Source organism: Calonectris borealis, chromosome Z, assembly GCF_964195595.1.
Source record: "Calonectris borealis chromosome Z, bCalBor7.hap1.2, whole genome shotgun sequence".
NCBI lineage: Eukaryota > Metazoa > Chordata > Aves > Procellariiformes > Procellariidae > Calonectris > Calonectris borealis.
In genome coordinates, this window is record NC_134352.1 from 77152720 (window position 1) to 77167321 (window position 14602).

Here is a 14602-nt window from a genome sequence, read left to right on the forward strand (position 1 = left end):
CAAAGTCAAGGTGGTACATAAATGTTTTACAGCTTAACTGGCAGAGCAGTTGTTGGGGATGGTAGCGACGAGGGTTTTAATCCTATTACAGATTTTCCATATGGATAGTGGCATTTTTCACTGTTAAATCAGAATCAATTGTTCAAATGTCAAATGCTCTGATGGAAGGTTGATAAATGTCATTTTTCACTCTGTGAAGATTTATATATAAATCTGTCATATGTGCTTGCTGGAAGCTTGGTTCAAGTGAGCTCAATTAAATACCAACCCAGCACGAATACAACTTTTGCTTCCAGAAACCGCGCTGATTGAAGTGTGACAGAAAAAGTGTACTGTGCTGCATACACTGAACACAGATTTATCCTGCTGCTTGAATGGTCTTTTCCTTGGTTGTTTCTCCCCTTCTGAATAAATACATTTGGACATGTGTTTGCTTGGATGGTCAGATAGATACAAGAAAAACTTCACGGGTGGCTTATATTTCCAGTGGCTACCTAAAGGTTACACCTGGTTTATAAGTGGAACAGTAAAACATTCAGCTTGCTGTTGGGGCCACATCAAAAAAGAGGACAACCTCATACCTCACACACTTTTCTAACACTCCCACTCACTCCCACTTTGTCTTTCTGTCAGGAACTGCAAGGCTCAGCCATGCTTCTTTCTTTCTTTCAAATCACTTGGTAAGGAGGCTCCCGACAGGGCTGGGTGTACATAAGTGCTTAGGAGATGTCCCCAGCACATCCTTATTAGGAGGCATATCCAGATGGAGCACATACTACAAGCCTTTTGAAAACAGAAGAGAGTTGTGATAAGGAAAGAGGGAGGAACAGAATAATCCCCAAGTGTAAATCTCAGGGCTCCATATCCACTAGAAGGCAATGGATCCTCATGGGATCCCCAGGAGACAAGATACTATTTTAATGAAGCTTATGCCATCTGTTTTTCTATTTTGCATTTTTAATTTCCCTTCTCTGCGCTTAAATCCCCATCCAGACAGTCTGTCTGTCTTACCTAGCAGTCAATGACATTACAGTTTGTGTTAAAACAGAATTGGCAACGTGGCGATTGGTTGGAGTGCTGCAGAACAAGCTACAGTGGTGATGAGGGATTGTGGCAATGGCATCTTCATCAGCACATCCACCACACAGGCACCTTGGCAGTAAATCTCCTGCATCCCCATCTGCTGATGAACATATGGGAGAGAGGCAGACAGACAGAGACACTCATAGCAGTCTTCATCCCGCCGAGATACCTGTTGCCTTAGATGTAAGCACCACCTCTCCTTGGACTAGATAGAGAATAAGGCACTGTTTTTGGAAGATTGGTCAGTGGGGTGCCTAGAAGTGTGTGAAGAATGAGCGTCTAAGCTAGGCAAACTGGGTCCCACCTTAAGACTAAGTGAGCTACATGCGGATGAGGTCTCCTGCCATATGACCAAGAGGAAGCCTAGTTCATATTGATGCAGGCTTCGAAGTGTTTATGGTTTTTGTTTTACATTTTCTTTGCAAAGCTTCTTGTAAAAAAATTACCTGAATTGCAAATGTAGCAGACAATTTTCCTGCTTTCCTAGCTACTGTTTTGTTTCCCTCCCAGCTTAGATCTCATGCTGGTATTTATCTTAATATCAAAAAGCACAGTGGCTGATGCTAGTTAGCCCCATAAGGAGAAACAAGTGTCACAAGGTTGCCTTTGGTGTAAGCTGGTGTAGCTCAAGTATATAATCCACCAGCCTAACCAGAAACTTGCCTTGCTTCAAGAGGGGGGAAGCTATTGTAACACTAACAGAGCAGACCTATTTCATTAATTAACAGGATACTAATACTTTCCTCCTGCCAGCTGCATTGTGGGATGTTGTTTTTTTTTTCTAGGAGACACAGTGCAGATCGCTCTTAGAGCAGGTCAGCCACAGCCCAGCTATTGCTGGGAAGGAAATTCTGCTTGCTGGGAGCCTGGACCTATTGGTAGGGTGAGCATAAAAGCCTCTGGAGTCACCCCAGCCTGGCCTTTTGGCTTTCTATATGACAGGAAGGAGGTGAGAGCAAGTGAATGGTCGTATTGGGGCCTGAGCCAAGCAGCTGGCTCAGCGAGAGGTGAAGAAAGTCTTGATAGAAAAAGTCATTCTCTGACAAATAGCCATAGTGCTTATCCTCCAAGGAGAGATCTCAGGTGAGACCACCAAGGCTTCTTGTCTGCTTCTGCTTCTTCCTGTATCAGTCCTGCCTCTCCTTAGAACGTATAAACATCCTAACATTTTACTTGGTGACAGCAGAGGAATTCATATCTCTGTCTTCCACAGTCTCTAGCTGGAGGTGGGGATTCTGTGTGGAGACACCAATTAGGTGCATCCACTTCCAAGCACTGAATTATTTTACTTGTGCTATTGGATTAATTCTGGCTTGTTAACAAACAAGATTCTCAAGCAAGTAACTGTAATGATGTTCGCTTAGAGCAAGCAACTCTGGTAGGGGTAAAACAGCAACAGAAACCCTGTCGCAAGGAAATATAGCATGTTGTTCCCTGGTGTGCTTGACTTGGACAAAACTGAGGATCTAATTTATGACTGGGCCCCATCTTAGTGGAGACTGAAGTGAACAGAGGAGATAATCCATTTGGGGACAGAGGCTGATGACACATCTGTGGTGTTAGCTCTTGCGTTCCAGCCTGCTGCTGTGCATTCATGGCAGATATTGAATTGCTTTATGATCAGGGAGGAGTAGTACTGGGAATATCAGTCAATGAGCTGAGAACTACAAAGCCCTCAGGGTTCAACATAACAAAATCGGTGCATTTCTGGTTGAAATTTTACAGATGGTCTCTAATCCCAGTAAAGGACAGACTGCCTTTATCTTCCCATGTGGCTCCGGAGACTGATCTTTCAGTTGGTGTAGTTATTTAACCCCCTCTCCTAGGGTTGGGTGTGGGTTCAGAGCTTGTTTTAAAGCATCTTCATCAAAGACCTACAAAGCGCACAGCAGAGCAGCTTATCCCAGTGCTGTTCAAAAGGATGCCTTGCTCAGAGATCCCCTTCCAGGGCTGTCTTTGCCGCAGGTCAACATGAAAAACTGGCACGAAGAGATGCAGTCCCAAACAGAGCAGGCAGCAAGCGTCTTGCATAGGCTGAATGGCTCAGTACCTGCCCGCATCCGTCGCTCCTTTTCTGCATCATCTCTTCCCAGTCTGCTTCACAGCTTGTGACTTCTAAGCTTTTCATACAGAAAACAGAATAATAAAGGGAGGTTGTAGTAGACTGGACAAATCAATGCCATTAGTGTATCCTTTTGTCAGTACCTCAAGTACTGCACTATTCCCAGTTGCTCTTCTGTAACAAGGCGATTAATGCTAATTAGGTACAGCAGCTGTTGTTTCTGGGAAGAAGCTCTGTAGGTAAATTAGGGAAACATTTTATAAAAAAGCTGTAACTCTTAAGCTAGGTCCCCAGGTTCCAGCTCTATTGACAAAACTGCATATTTCCATATCCGTAACAGTTTGCATGGCGACCTCAAGTGACATCATTACCTTAAGTGCACAAAGCCGTTTTCCTCCCCTAGGAGCACCCATTTCCTTGAACACAGTCCGTACTTTATACAGGGGGGATGAGTAATGTGGAAGACAGAGCACAGTGGCAATACAGCACTGCTATTGATTTTCTTCATGAAGATAGAAGTGCAGCCTACCACTCGGAGGTCTCCTGGGGCTTGGGAGGAATTTATTTAAACATTATTTCATGTGTTATTACTCTTTCCATTTATAAAAGAAATTGCATACACAGATTTATTGTAGCATCCTTCCTGTAGGATATCTCCAGGCTCTTTTTGGAGGAGATGAGAGAGTGAACAGCTGCATCATGTTAAGGGCAGTAGGGCTGTTTGCAGACAGAGCAGCAAATATGGGGGCAGAAAAACAGTTGTGACGGGCATATTATTGCAGATTAGTTAAAGGAGAAATAGAGGGGCAGAAAGGAAGAGGTGTGTGAGACACTGTAGCTGACCCAGGCTCAGGTCACAGTAAAGCCATTAAGAGAAGCTGGAACAGAGCAATTCACTGGGGTTCAGCAGAGAGCTCTGCGCAGGAGGGAGTGTGTAAGTGGGTGAGTCGGAGGGAAGTCAGCAAATCCCAGGAGTAAAGCATGAGCGCATGAATATGATGTGGCACGACGTTCACCAAACGAGCCTAGTCTTTCTGTCACTGCAATTTGCTTGATTTGTTATGCCACCCCACCAGGGCTTTACTGGCCTTTCCCAGCCTTCCGTCGTCATACGTGCACCTCTCCTGTGACAAGTTACTGGATACTCATGCACCTTGCAAGCCGATAGACACACACCCACTCACATCTTGTGTTGCACACACCACTCTTGGCTAATATACCTTCAGATAAAAAGTCATGAAGGAGGAGGCTGTAAGGTAGCTGAGTCATTTTGTTGGGCATTATCTGGCCATCCTTTAGCCACTCCAAATTTTTACAGTACCTACAGGTCTGATAGTCTAAGAAAGAGAGCTAATCCTGAAGATCCACTTCTACACAAATTATTTTACTTTGTAATGAGAATGGGACAAAGCATCTGGAGTCTGAATGGGGGTTTTGTGCCTGAAGCAGAAGACCAGACCTGCAAATTGCAAGTTCTCTTCTTTGCCCTGACTCGCCATAATCTGTCACCTCAAATATGAGAAGCAGTTCAAAAGGTTGTGAGGCAAAACAAAGTAAGCAAATTATTCTCTGATAGAAAGAAGGAAAAATTCAGCAATTGAAGTAGTGATGAGAATCTAGCAAAGCCTAACCCCAGCAGGCAGCACCACAGCAGTAATAGGCTGGTGGTCTGTTCAGAGGTCTTGTTGCACAGTACATATTACTCTTATCACTGTTTTCTACAAAGTACGTAGAGAGCTGGTTTAAAAGATGTCCCCAAAGGTGACTTACACCTTGTTCCTGACATTAAAAAGACTAACACCAGCTGAGTTGACAAGGCTGCCTGCTCAGATGTTGGCATTTTTGACAAAATCAACACAGAAAAGTGCAATAGTACTGTTTTCTGGCTTCTCAGAGCCCTGTGTCCTTAAACGTAGGTTCCACCTGATCTTCTGGCTCACTGCAGGAGTACATTTCTCCAATTCTGAATTACCCAGGTGTTACTATTTCTGTAATTCCTTCTGATGTCTCCATAGGTAGATGAGTTTCTGCATAGCACTCAAGGGAAGCAAGTAGAGCCCAGTGTAATTAAAGTAACCTGGCTCCAGAACAGACCACAGCATCCATGGACAATATTGGATGATGCATTTTTTTAATGTGTTTGATTGATTAATGATGAGCCTTAAACTGAACGGTTTATTGAATTTGTTCTGACTATTCAGTGATGTGGGCTCCCCTTTTGTCTTCTCTGTGCTGCACACTCAGCTCTTAACCAGGAAAGGTTACTGTCTACTTATTGAGTGTTGGGGCTAAAATGCTCTGTCAGCAGGTCAGGCTCTGTTAAGTAGAAATAACACACACTTCTCAAAGGGAAGGGATTTGTGCTGGTATAGGAAGTTCACTGCAATTCTTGTTTTTAACTGCTATCCTTTTGCACAGAGGATGCTCACAGCACCCTGAAAACTTCATGTTGCTTCTCTGAGATCTTAAAGGATCCTTTGGAGACTCAGAGCTCAGAAAAATGCACAAACCTTGGTGTGCCAATGCAGGAAAGCAGAACAGATGAGGATGTCATCAATATCGGTGTCCTGTCAGTAGCAGGGTCCTTGTTAGATGAGGGTACCATGGTGTTCTTGGATGCAGACCTCGGCTGAGAATTTACAGAGAAACATCCAAGGAGCCCTTCTCCTCTGAACCCGGGGACAGTCTTGGCTCCAAGTACAGCAGACAGTGTTACACCCAGCTGTGCACAGCAGAGCCCCGGTGTGCCAAACCCAGCAAATGATGCAGTGAAAGCATCACCTGCGTGGCCAAGCTCTTAATGTGGCAGTTAAGGAGATGTACCACATGAAATGTTGGAGAAGAGGTAGGATAGAGGAGCAGCAACAAACTAAGCACAATTTTTGCCCAGTTAGCAACAGTCAGACTTCACCATGTCCATCAGTTTTGGTTCAGAGGTCTGGGGAGAAATAATTCCCAAAAGCAGGGAGCAGCACAGAAGAAACCACAGTGGTTCTTCATGGAGGGAGGGCTGATTGAAGCAGGTCATGGAGCAATATGGGCCTACGCTGGGCACACGCAAAAGAGGCTGTTGCCTAGGTTAGCAGACTGGTAGAAGCAACTCTACTGCAGGTTCAGCTATTCTCAGCATCTCAGCTTGGGGGCAGAGATACCACCAGCCTCTTAAACCAGCCAACTGCTTTATGGAGAATTTTTAGGAGCAAGAATTAAGCTGCAATGGAGAAGGTAGGACTAGTTGTGCAAAGAGGCTTCTGGATCTTGCGAGTCCTGGGTAGGACTAAGAGGGAGCTTTGCCTGTTCCCTGACAGTCGTTTCACTCCTGGCAGTAATGAGGCAGTGGCCTCTCCAGGAAAGACTACAGCCCGTACCAGTCAGACCCTTTCTGCTCTGCTGTGTGCAGAAAGCCTTCTGGCACCTCTCCTCCTTTTCTTTCAAACTTTCAGCTTTTGGCACAGCTCTTCTCTTGTTCCGCTTGGCAGTCATTCTCTATAAAGCAGGTCTCACTGAAGGAAAATAAAGCTGTTTTTATAGATGCCACATATTTACCAAGATAAGATTTTATTTAAGAAGTTGTAAAGTCACAGCAGTAATTGGACAGTCTGATCCCATTTCTCCAGTTGTTAAACACAACTATCGTTTAAAAAGCTTTAATTACTGCCTGAATCATGGCTGAATAGCTTGTGCTGAGGGCATGCATTTATTGCATCGTTCATGGAAATGAGACATTGCAGTCTGCTACTGTGCAAAATATCTGTAGTCCCCTTTTTGAAACTTCTTCCAGAAGGAAAACCAGGAATTGTTCATCAGATTTTAAAATATTTGAGCATTCCCGAAACCCTCTTTCTAAATTATCCTATAGAAAAAGCATGCCCCATAGACAACACTTGTGTCCTTTCTCCAGGTCCAGTTACAAGGGGAGAGGAGGAGTAACAAGTATGGTCTTGGCAGGTAGATCCAAGTCTTCATGTATTTGCTCAAAAGAATCTTCTCCAGCTTCTCCTGTGTAACCATTGCGATCTGTTCATCTCTGCCTCCAGTCTCAGCCCTGTACGAGTAGTAGACTCCTGTTCTCTGCACTCTGCTATGCAAACTGCTCCTTTCCTCCCACTTTCCATATCAGTGAAATCATCCATCCTCACTTTTTAAGACTGCACAGCTGAGCCATTGCCTTTCACTGACTCCTGCCTTCCTCTTCATGTCCCTTTCACCTGTGAACTCTGCCCGAATCTTTTTCTTTTTCTTTTCTTAACTTTGTGCCTTTTTTTTCCCTTTTGCCACTTACCTTGAAAAGAGCTGGAATTGATTCAGCCTAAGCTTTTGTGAATGGGGAACTGTTTCAACTTTCTGTCTTGTAAAGTACCACTGTTTATAGCACAATAAAATAAATCCTCTACAAGCTTTTAAGGCAATTCTACTGTAAACCCCAAACCATCATGTTGTGTTTGCTATAACTCTGATTTTTTCTACCTTCTGCTTTAAATGCAAAACAATCCCCACTTTTTCCAAACACCCTACATACCCTCTTTTTTGCTCACTGCTATGAAATTGGTTCAATCAAGTCAGCAGGTGTTGACGTCTTTTGGAGGAATGAGGCAGTTCTTCTGTCTAGCTCAGTACTCTGAAGCTCATGAGCTTAAAAATGCTTTCTGCCATGAGTAAATGGTGAGCTGGCTATGAGAAGAAAGTTTAATTACACCAGGTGTTTCAGAGCTGCAGGCTGCAGCCCCTTCACTGTAACGGAGCTCCCAAGTAACACCAGGCACTCCATGCCAGAAAACAGACCCTCTCTGTCCCCCGTCACTACCCAGCCCAAAAGTAAGAGCAGATTTTCAAAAAAGAAAGATTTGCTATGATTTATTTTAAATACTGGTTACAGGACTAGGAATTTGAGAAAAGAGATGAATAGTACAAGTGAGACAATTGTACTTTGTTTAAGTTGATCTGAGAAACCATGTTTGACATATTAAATGACACTGTGCTAAAAATACGTCTTGAACAAGGCTCGCATTTTTAATATTTAAAGTGATGCTGTAAGGCATGGGTAGTTTGAAAGAAGAGAGGCCGCTTTTAAAATTAAGATTTTCAGGTTTTGCTTACAGTTTTTAAGAAAAAACAAGTATATTGGGCTTAAACGCCCTAGTAAACCCTAGCACTTTTTTTTTTTCCCCGCAAGTTCACTCAAAGAATATGTAATTGGTCGTTCTAAAACTGTTCACGAATTCCTATCTAATTTACAAAGTGGTTTTGGCTATTAAAAGTTTGGGAGCATCAAGTCACAAAACAGCTGTGCCTTTTTTAGCTACAGACTTTCAGCCAGAATGTGGAAGACTCAAGCTCAATTCCTTTTTCTGCCTGACCGCTTTAACTACCAGGCTGAAATGTGGCTTTACGCAGCCTCTGATCTGTGGGGCAGGGCGTGAAGCAAAAATGCGAAAGCAAAACTTTGAGATAGTCATTTCTGTGCAGGCAGATGTTATGTTATTAGTTCCTCCCAGCTCACATAGCCAACTCACTTCTGCCTATGTGCAGAAGAGCTACGATACACGACAGTCCTTGAATTTGGCTTTGGGTTCTTTGGACAGTCCTTTGGGTTTAGCTATTCTTCATTGAAAGGGGATCAGTAACACAAGGAGGTGATCTTAGCTCCTTTGTTGCCAATATTCTTCTTTCTATCTGCAATTAAACATTCATGGGTACCTGGGAGTTTCCACCTCCCTAGAAAGTCGTGTCATATCTGCGTTAGAAAAGGCTATTGCTGCTTTCGGGTCTCATTGACTAGGTGAATCGAAGCATAGCATAGAATAGAATCATAGAATCAAGTTGGAAAAGACCTCCAAGAGCATCGAGTCCAACCATCAACTCAACACCACCATGCCCACTAAACCATGTCCCTAAGCACCTCATCTACACGACTTTTAAATACCCCCAGGGATGGTGACTCCACCACTTCCCTGGGCAGCCTGTTCCAAAGCCTGACCACTCTTTCAGTAAAGAAATTTTGCTAATGTCCAATCTAAACCTCCCTTGGCGCAACTTGAGGCCATTTCCTCTCGTCCTATCGCTAGTTACTTGGGAGAAGAGACCAACACCCACCTCGCTACAACCTCCTTTCAGGGAGTTGTAGAGCGCGATGAGGTCTCCCCTCAGCCTCCTCTTCTCCCGGCTAAACAGTCCCAGTTCCCTCAGCCGCTCCTCATAAGACTTGTGCTCCAGGCCCTTCACCAGCTTCGTTGCCCTCCTCTGGACACGCTCCAGCACCTCCATGTCCTTCTGGTAGTGAGGGGCCCAAAACTGAACACAGGATTTGAGGTGCGGCCTCACCAGTGCCGAGTACAGGGGCACGATCACCTCCCTGCTCCTGCTGGCCACACTAGTTCTGATACAGGCCAGGATGCCGTTGGCCTTCTTGGCCACCTGGGCACACTGCCGGCTCATGTTCAGCCGGCTGTCAACCAGCACCCCCAGGTCCTTTTCCTCTGGGCAGCTTCCCAGCCACTCTTCCCCAAGCGTGTAGCGTTGCCTGACGTTGTTGTGGCCGAAGTGCAGGACCCGGCACTTGGCCTTGTTGAACCTCATACAGTTGGCCTCAGCCCATGGATCCAGCCTGTCCAGGTCCCTCTGCAGAGCCTTCCTACCCTCGAGCAGATCAACACTCCCACCCAACTTGGTGTCATCTGCAAACTGACTGAGGGAGCACTTGATGCCCTCGTCCAGATCGTTGATAAAGATATTGAACAAGACCAGCCCCAAAACTGAGCCCTGGGGAACACCGCTTGTGACCGCCGCCAACTGGATTTAACTCCGTTGACCACAACTCTCTGGGCTCGGCCGTCCAGCCAGTTTTTTACCCAGCGAAGAGTGCACCTGTCTAAACCATGAGCCACCGGCTTCTCTAGGATAATGCTGTGGAAGACAGTGTGAAAGACTTTACTGAAGTCCAGGTAGACCAGACCCCAGCATCTCCAGGGGGTCTACAGGACATTCATCTGACCTAGAACCAGGCTGTAACCTCCTCTGCTTCAGGGCACAGCAGAGAGAGAAAGGGAAAAGGGCAGGAGTAAAGGGGGAAAAGGCAGTGCCAGCTGTCTGCATTTACCTGGTAACGACCATCAGATAACCAGGATAATCTGCAGAGTTGTAAGAAAAGTGGAAAGGCTTCTTATGAAACTTCCTCTGTGCTAGTGAGGAATGATATCAACATGGCTGAGTTGGCAATAAATTGCCTGTAGCATCTAGTGGGTGCTTCATTCCCAACCTGCTTCTTTTCTCACCTTAATCACCTTAAGGAAATCCTTTTTCACCATGAGAACAGTCAAGCACTGGAAAATTTTTCCCAAGGAGGTTGTGTCATCTCCATTCTTGAAGGTTTTGAAAACCTGACTGAATAAAGCTGTGAGCAACCCAGTCTGATCCCATAGCTGATTCTGCTCTGAGCAGGACATTGGGTTAGAAAGCTGCTGAGGTCCCTTCCAACTTGAAGTATCCTGTGATCCTATTCCTAGTTGGGACTCCAGTAATTTTTTTAGATGTCATATACTTTCAACTTTTTACTGAAAAGCCTGTCTAAGTCCTACCTAGTTATTCTCTTCGGTTCCCAACACAAACATGGTAGGATTTGTGGAGGTAGACTTAGGTAACTTGCGTGCACTGGCACAAAGCAGTCCTTTTCCATAAGCACTGGTATGCCCGCTGGTAAACAAGAGAAACCCAATTGCTACTTGATTTTCACTCTAATACAAATGTTCTTCTTTTTAAATTTTAATTATCGCTTTCTATTCTTTCTCTTTAATTCACCAAACCTCCTTGATTGTACAGTGATTGAATTTAAGAACATATTAGAACTAATTTTCTCTTTTGCTTGTATCTCTGACTGACTCCAGTGCAGAGACAGGGAGATTTGTTCTTTTACAGATGTGTTTCCTGACTTGCATTTTATCCATGGTTCTCAATGCTGAGTGATCTTTTAATACCAGCAAGCAGCTGATTTCTTAGACCCATTATGTCCTAGCAAAAGAAAGGCATTCATGGAGTGTAGTGATGGAATATTACAAAGGAGAACCAAAATCAAGGTGGTTGTGCACATGTTCACGTGAGGTACAGCTCAGTGACAATCAAGCAGCTGCTAAAGTGGCTGTACAACACCTCCATTTCGTAGACCAATTTGAGCTCTTCTTGCCATTGATGATGTCTCAGGCAGCCACTGGAAAAGACACTTAAATCTTAGATTGGCAGAGGGATATTTTTTCTGCTGTAATTTGTCTTTTTAGGGGGACTTTGCAGGAAAAGATCACGACCCAGAGGCTGACTGTCACACACAGATCCCTACCTGCTGCATGCCACCGGTAATTATATGAAAGAACAGAAGAAAATAAAAACCAATGAATCCTCCCATCTCATGCTTTTTTCCATTTGCATCCCATACATTTTTTCTGTAGAACGAGGGAATGGATTTTAAGCAGTGAAAGTTAAAATCCATCCTGGAGAATGAGGTCTACTATTATAATAACTTGAAAAACACTCTTTTGATCTTCTTAGGAGGAATTTGAGGCAGGAGTAGAGGCAGTGGGTACATGTTCAAGACTGGTAAAGGTGTGGAGGTTGCCTTGGGAAAAAATGAATGCTGGTCTGGAGCAAACTGATGTGTTGCCTGTAGCCCAGAAGAAAGAAATTCTCTTTCATGGTCTTGGAGTTTGGAACAAAGAGGTGCTTATGAAAAGCTGACTGTTACATCTAACAAGGTTACAGAACAATGCTAAAACTTTTCAAAGGCAGGATACAACAAAAAAGCAACTCGTCAGGCCTCAGAGACCAGCTCTCTAATCCAGATGCAGAATCACAGAACTGTGAAAAATTAAGCAGAGAATATTTGGGCTTCTAAAAATGAAGATTCATGAGTACATTTCTTCTGGTCCTTTATTTCAATAAATTATTTACTCTTGCTTCCTGAGTACTCATCATGTAGCTGGTGCTTAAGAGGGTCCTTAGCAGTGGTTAACAAACAGAGCTGTTGAAAGGCTGAGTACTCTAAGCTGTGCTCTGTGGGGGAAACGGAGTTATATTAGGTGGAAGGAAAGGGTAAGTAGTGGCATGTCATGATTTGTAAATGGCCACCACTGTAAAACCTGTTCTTTGGAGCAGTCCTTGAAAACCTCTAGGGTTTGCTACATACAGAGCCCTCTGCCAGTCCAGCAGTGTTGAAGTCAGCCAAGTGACTTCAAGTGGTCGCCTTGGTCCTCAGAGATTTCCAGAGGGAGAGTGCCCTGAGTAAACATCTGCCCAGGCATTGACTTTTGCTTTGTTCCTTTGGCCCAACAATGTTTTGAGACATTTTTAGGTACCAAAACCCTGTATGAGACAGCAAGTTAGTGAAATAATTTTAGCTGGCTGATCCTAGTTGCAAATGGTGGCTTCACTTGGAGACTGTCAGACATACCTGATAAACACAAACTCTCTTAGGGTGATGCCTTGCCAGGTCCCCAGCACCTTGCACTGTCATTGGTAGATGTTGGTTGATCTTCCTGAGGTCTGTGCAGATGACCAGATTATGGAGCTAGTGGTAAATCCTACGTATGATTTCACAAGGTCAACCAAAGTAAGCAGAGTGCATTTAACTTTGCAAGTAAAGTAAGAAAACCATAAGGTCACTGTCCCAGCCACCAAGGCCTTTCCCTTGTGCAAAGTGTGGTAGGTTGAACCTCCAAATTTACCTCTCTGTGTTATTGGAATTTGCTGTTGCAAAGCACCTTCACCAGCACAGAAACAGCAGAGGCACTTTGTTGGGGTCCCATTTATTCCAGTTCACTGCCTTTAAGCATCAAATCGATGCAATTTACAGAAGAAAAGACTTTCTGCCTCTGGTTTCCGATACTATCCTCTCCAAAGAGATGTGGAAGAGTGCTGGCTGTCCATGCCTTTCCCACCAGATACTGCTGCAGAGGTGAGGCCATCAGAGCGGCTCTGACAGCTTTGTCACAACGTGGTCGGGAGAGGCGATGCAGCTTGCTCTCCCTTATATATTACTGGCCCCTGGAGACCTGGTGGGAAGGAACCTTGTTCCTGTTATTGGGCTGATCCAATGTCACTTAAGGCACCCGGGGAACAGATGCAGGAGACAGAAAAATGCCAGCTTGAGCTGCTTTTCTGTCTCTCCTCATTTTTTATCCCTGTGGGCTCCAAGTCAAGGCACATCTTCTCAGTAGGATGGCTTTGCTGGGTTGTGTAGTGGGTGATTGGAAAATGATGATCTTCCTCTCATTTCCCCAGTGTACACGCTGCCCAAAGAGAGACTCTGTAGAAGACAGCTCAGCACATCCCAGTGCCCCCGAATTTTGGCTTAAGTGCCACCCCTGGAAAGGACAAGGCTGTCAGTCCCTGGGCCTCCTCCACATCTCTACTGGTGCTGACCTGGAGAGAAGTTAAAGGTTTTTTATTCCTCGAAGCTTGGTGTTGCCCTTCCGTTCACCTTGCAAGTGCAGCTGTTAGCAGCCACAAAGGCCTGTTGAAAGCAGAGAGTATTTTCTGCCACCCTTTTGTTCTGCTCACAGCTTTACCCAGTCCTTTTTGAGCACTGAGTGTGCCAGCATCGGTGGGGTGGAGAGACGGTTAGGAAATCTGAGTGTTAAAGCTATTTCTGTTTGGGTCTTGGCAAAAGCCAGGCTCTTTCCAGCATATTGTGCATGAGAAAGAGATTCCAGGCTTGAGAGAGTCACTGAACGTGTGTGCACGCATGTGTGTGTGTGTACACGCACCACGGCTCCTTCATCCTCCCTGCACTTGCTTGAACTTCTTGCCTCGGGGGAACTGGTACCTCATTCCCACTCCCCGTCTCCTGCAGACGCCCCAGCCCATGTGTTCAGAGAGAGTTTCTGATGTTGCTTCACACTGAAGTTGTCTTCAGGACAGATAATCCCACCACCCTTATTTTCTGTCCCTGGGGTAATTTGAGATACAGTATGACCTAAAAGTTGCTCATGCTTGTATGGAGAGAAATAATGAGGCAAAAAAGATGACAGTGGATACTACTAGCCCTACATGCAGTTGGTTGGCAATGGAAATCTGTGTTCTTGATTCAAAACAGATTATGAACAGAAAAATTAGTTTCTTTAGAAAAATGCATGACAAAAAGAAGAAAAAAGCAAGCTTGTATCTCTGCAAAGGCTCTCTGAAATCCCACCGTGCCTTAAGATTACAACCCCCTGCTCCTCACATTTTTTGCTCTAAATTGGAGCCTGTAGGTTTTTGTTCCTTGCACGTCCTGCTGCCCGCTCCATCAGCAGATGTGCAGTAGCCAGCCAGCATCTCCCTGCTGCTGTCTCCTCTTCCCTCCCCTTCACCTCTGCCAGTCCACCCGGCAGCATCACCTGGATGAAGGGCAGGCAGGTCATTTCTTATAAAGTCCTTTAAAAGGGATTGGAATTAGCGCAGACTCTGGCAAAGTTTTTATCAGGGGAAAAGACC

General features: G+C 44.8%; 1 protein-coding gene across 7 annotated transcripts in view; it reads left to right on the top strand.

Moving 5' to 3' along the window:
• FAM219A (family with sequence similarity 219 member A) overlaps positions 1–14602 on the top strand; it is a 107877-nt gene that overhangs the window by 64010 nt on the left and 29265 nt on the right. The window contains exons 2-3 of one of the 7 annotated variants that reach the window (XM_075137099.1): positions 13409–13566; positions 13980–14080. The exons of 5 other annotated variants lie outside the window; for them this stretch is intronic. In XM_075137099.1, the coding sequence (XP_074993200.1) occupies positions 14014–14080 (67 nt within the window). In that variant the 5' untranslated portion in view covers positions 13409–13566; positions 13980–14013. The remainder of the gene's footprint in view (positions 1–13408; positions 13567–13979; positions 14081–14602) is intronic. One more of the 7 variants, XM_075137100.1, reaches the window with a different exon arrangement.